This window comes from Atta colombica, unplaced genomic scaffold (genome assembly GCF_001594045.1).
Source record: "Atta colombica isolate Treedump-2 unplaced genomic scaffold, Acol1.0 scaffold166, whole genome shotgun sequence".
NCBI lineage: Eukaryota > Metazoa > Arthropoda > Insecta > Hymenoptera > Formicidae > Atta > Atta colombica.
This window is the reverse complement of record NW_017259257.1, coordinates 1,214,456-1,216,746: the sequence shown is the minus strand read 5'-3', so window position 1 is coordinate 1,216,746 and position 2,291 is coordinate 1,214,456. Positions and strand designations below refer to the sequence as shown.

Below are 2,291 nucleotides of genomic sequence, written 5' to 3'. Positions count from 1 at the left end.
GACATATTCATTATCAGAAATTTTATTTTTATGTATTAAATAAATATTAATATAATATTAATAATTATTAAAGGAAGATTTTATATATACATAATTATATAAGTGTATATAAAATGTAAATCCATATTCTCTCTTTTATTTCGCAATTTAAATATGCTGAATAATTTACATTTATAAATGTTCTTTCAGCGTAAACGCATGCGGCATCTCGAGGACAATCAACGTTTTAAATAGCCTCAATATCCAGCAAAATATCTGAATAAATTTTCTGGTTACGAACGACCGAGATGGCGAGCGTGGACAAAGATCTTGAAGAGCTTATGTCTCACCTGGGTGAATTCGGTAAATATCAATTCCGGCAGCACTGCCTTCACTTATTCGCCGCTCTTACAGCCGGTGTGCACATGCTGTCTCTACTGACAGTCGCGGCGGTACCAGCGCATCACTGCAACATCCCTAAAGCGAACGAATTGACCAAGGAACTGTTCAATTTTACCACTAACAATTGGAACAACTCGGACGTGCCTCTTCCACGTCTTGATAGCTGTCACTATTTGGATCACGAAAACATCATCCGGGAATGCGACTCATGGACCTATGACACAACATACTTTCAATCGTCACGCGGCATAGAGTGGAACTTCGTTTGCTCACGACGTTGGATGAGCGCCGCGGCGCAATCCTCGTACATGTTCGGTGTGTTTGTGGGTGCGGTTACCCTCGGTAGCATGGCAGACAAGTATGGCAGAAAGATCATATTTTACGTGTCTGCCGTGGCACAATTAGTGCTCGGAGTATTGGTCGCCCTAGTGAATAACTACTACATCTTTCTGATAATACGCTTTTTGTATGGTATTTTCGGTTCCGCCGGCGCGTACATCACCGGATTCGTGTTGACGATGGAACTGGTGGGTTCGTCCAGAAGGACCGTGTGTGGCGTGTTGTTCCAATTGATCTTTGCCGCGGGTTTTGTATTGGTGGCTGCATGGGGCATTGTACTCAAAGATCGTATGTGGCTCCAAATCGTATATGGTTTGCACAGCGTAATTCTGCTTGGCCACTGGTGGCTGATGGACGAATCGCCTAGATGGCTGTGGGCACACAATCGTGCCGCTGAGGCGATCATCATCATACAGAAAGGCTTAAAGGTGAACGGCAGCGACATCCACGTGAACGCCGCCAAGCTGATCAGTAAATCGAAAGTACAGCAGGAGACCAAGGAGGAAAAATCACACGGTGCGTTAGATCTCTTCCGAACACCAAATCTCCGCAAAAAGAGTCTAAACATCTGCCTTAATTGGTTTGCCAATTCGATCGCTTATTACGGACTGACGCTTAACATGGGTAATCTTGTCGGCAATCCGTATCTCATGCTATTTCTCAGTGGCGTGCTGGAGGTACCGGCGTACATTTTAATAATATTCACCATGGATCGCCTTGGTAGAAGATGTCTAATCAGTTCATTCATGATGATAGCCGGCGTGTGCTGCATCTGCGCCGCCATCATTACTGGCACGACTGGCGACCTGGTGGCTATGGCCACGGTCACGATAGTGCTTATAGGTAAGTGCTGTATAGCCGGTTCGTTCGCTGTGGTGTATAATTACACAGCCGAGCTGTTCCCCACAGTGGTGAGAAATACGGCGCTCGGTATTGGTTCCATGTGTGCACGTCTCAGCGGCTCTCTCACGCCGATGATCTTTCTACTGGACACGCTGGACCCACGAGTACCAGCCGCACTCTTTGGCTTTGTCGCCTTGGTGGCGGGCTTCTTGGCGCTCTATCTACCGGAAACGCTAAACCAATCGATGCCGGAATCTATCGAGGATGGCGAGAACTTTGGTATAGGTGATACCTGTTTCACCACCTGCATAGGCGGAAGCGCGAAAGTTGCCATGAGCGAAGTCACGATGGACAAGATACCCGAGAAAGACGAAAAGGAGAAGTTGAATGATATATAAACGCCGATCATATCGCCTTAGAAAATTCGCCAAGTGCTTTTAATTCAACTAATACTTAATTGTAATATATTGAGATAAAAAACAGATATACTTTGGTTTCGAAGTCATGAAGTTTTTGCGTAGATATGCTGGTAGATGTGCTAGAGTATCAGAGATATTCAGAGAAATATTTATTCTTTAAAATTAGAGCTAAATAATGCGCACAATTCTTCACTAAAAAGAAGATATTTAGGAACAATTTGTGTATCATATATAAAGAGTGTTCAGTGTGTCATTTCTCGGAACTGCATATAAAAAATATAGTTGAATTAATTAACAATATTATATTCT

General features: G+C 43.6%; 2 protein-coding genes across 4 annotated transcripts in view; one reads left to right on the top strand and one right to left on the bottom strand.

Moving 5' to 3' along the window:
* Nucleotides 1-2,243, top strand: part of LOC108686188 (organic cation transporter protein) — a 4,045-nt gene extending 1,802 nt beyond the window's left edge. Inside the window, exons 2-3 of one of the 2 annotated variants that reach the window (XM_018191338.1) lie at nucleotides 190-1,563; nucleotides 1,630-2,243. In XM_018191338.1, the coding sequence (XP_018046827.1) occupies nucleotides 288-1,563; nucleotides 1,630-1,961 (1,608 nt within the window). In that variant the 5' untranslated portion in view covers nucleotides 190-287 and the 3' untranslated portion in view covers nucleotides 1,962-2,243. Of the gene's footprint in view, nucleotides 1-189 lie in introns of both variants that reach the window. The other variant, XM_018191337.1, reaches the window with a different exon arrangement.
* Nucleotides 1-2,291, bottom strand: part of LOC108686186 (aminopeptidase N-like) — a 30,739-nt gene that overhangs the window by 26,064 nt on the left and 2,384 nt on the right. The window lies entirely within an intron of this gene.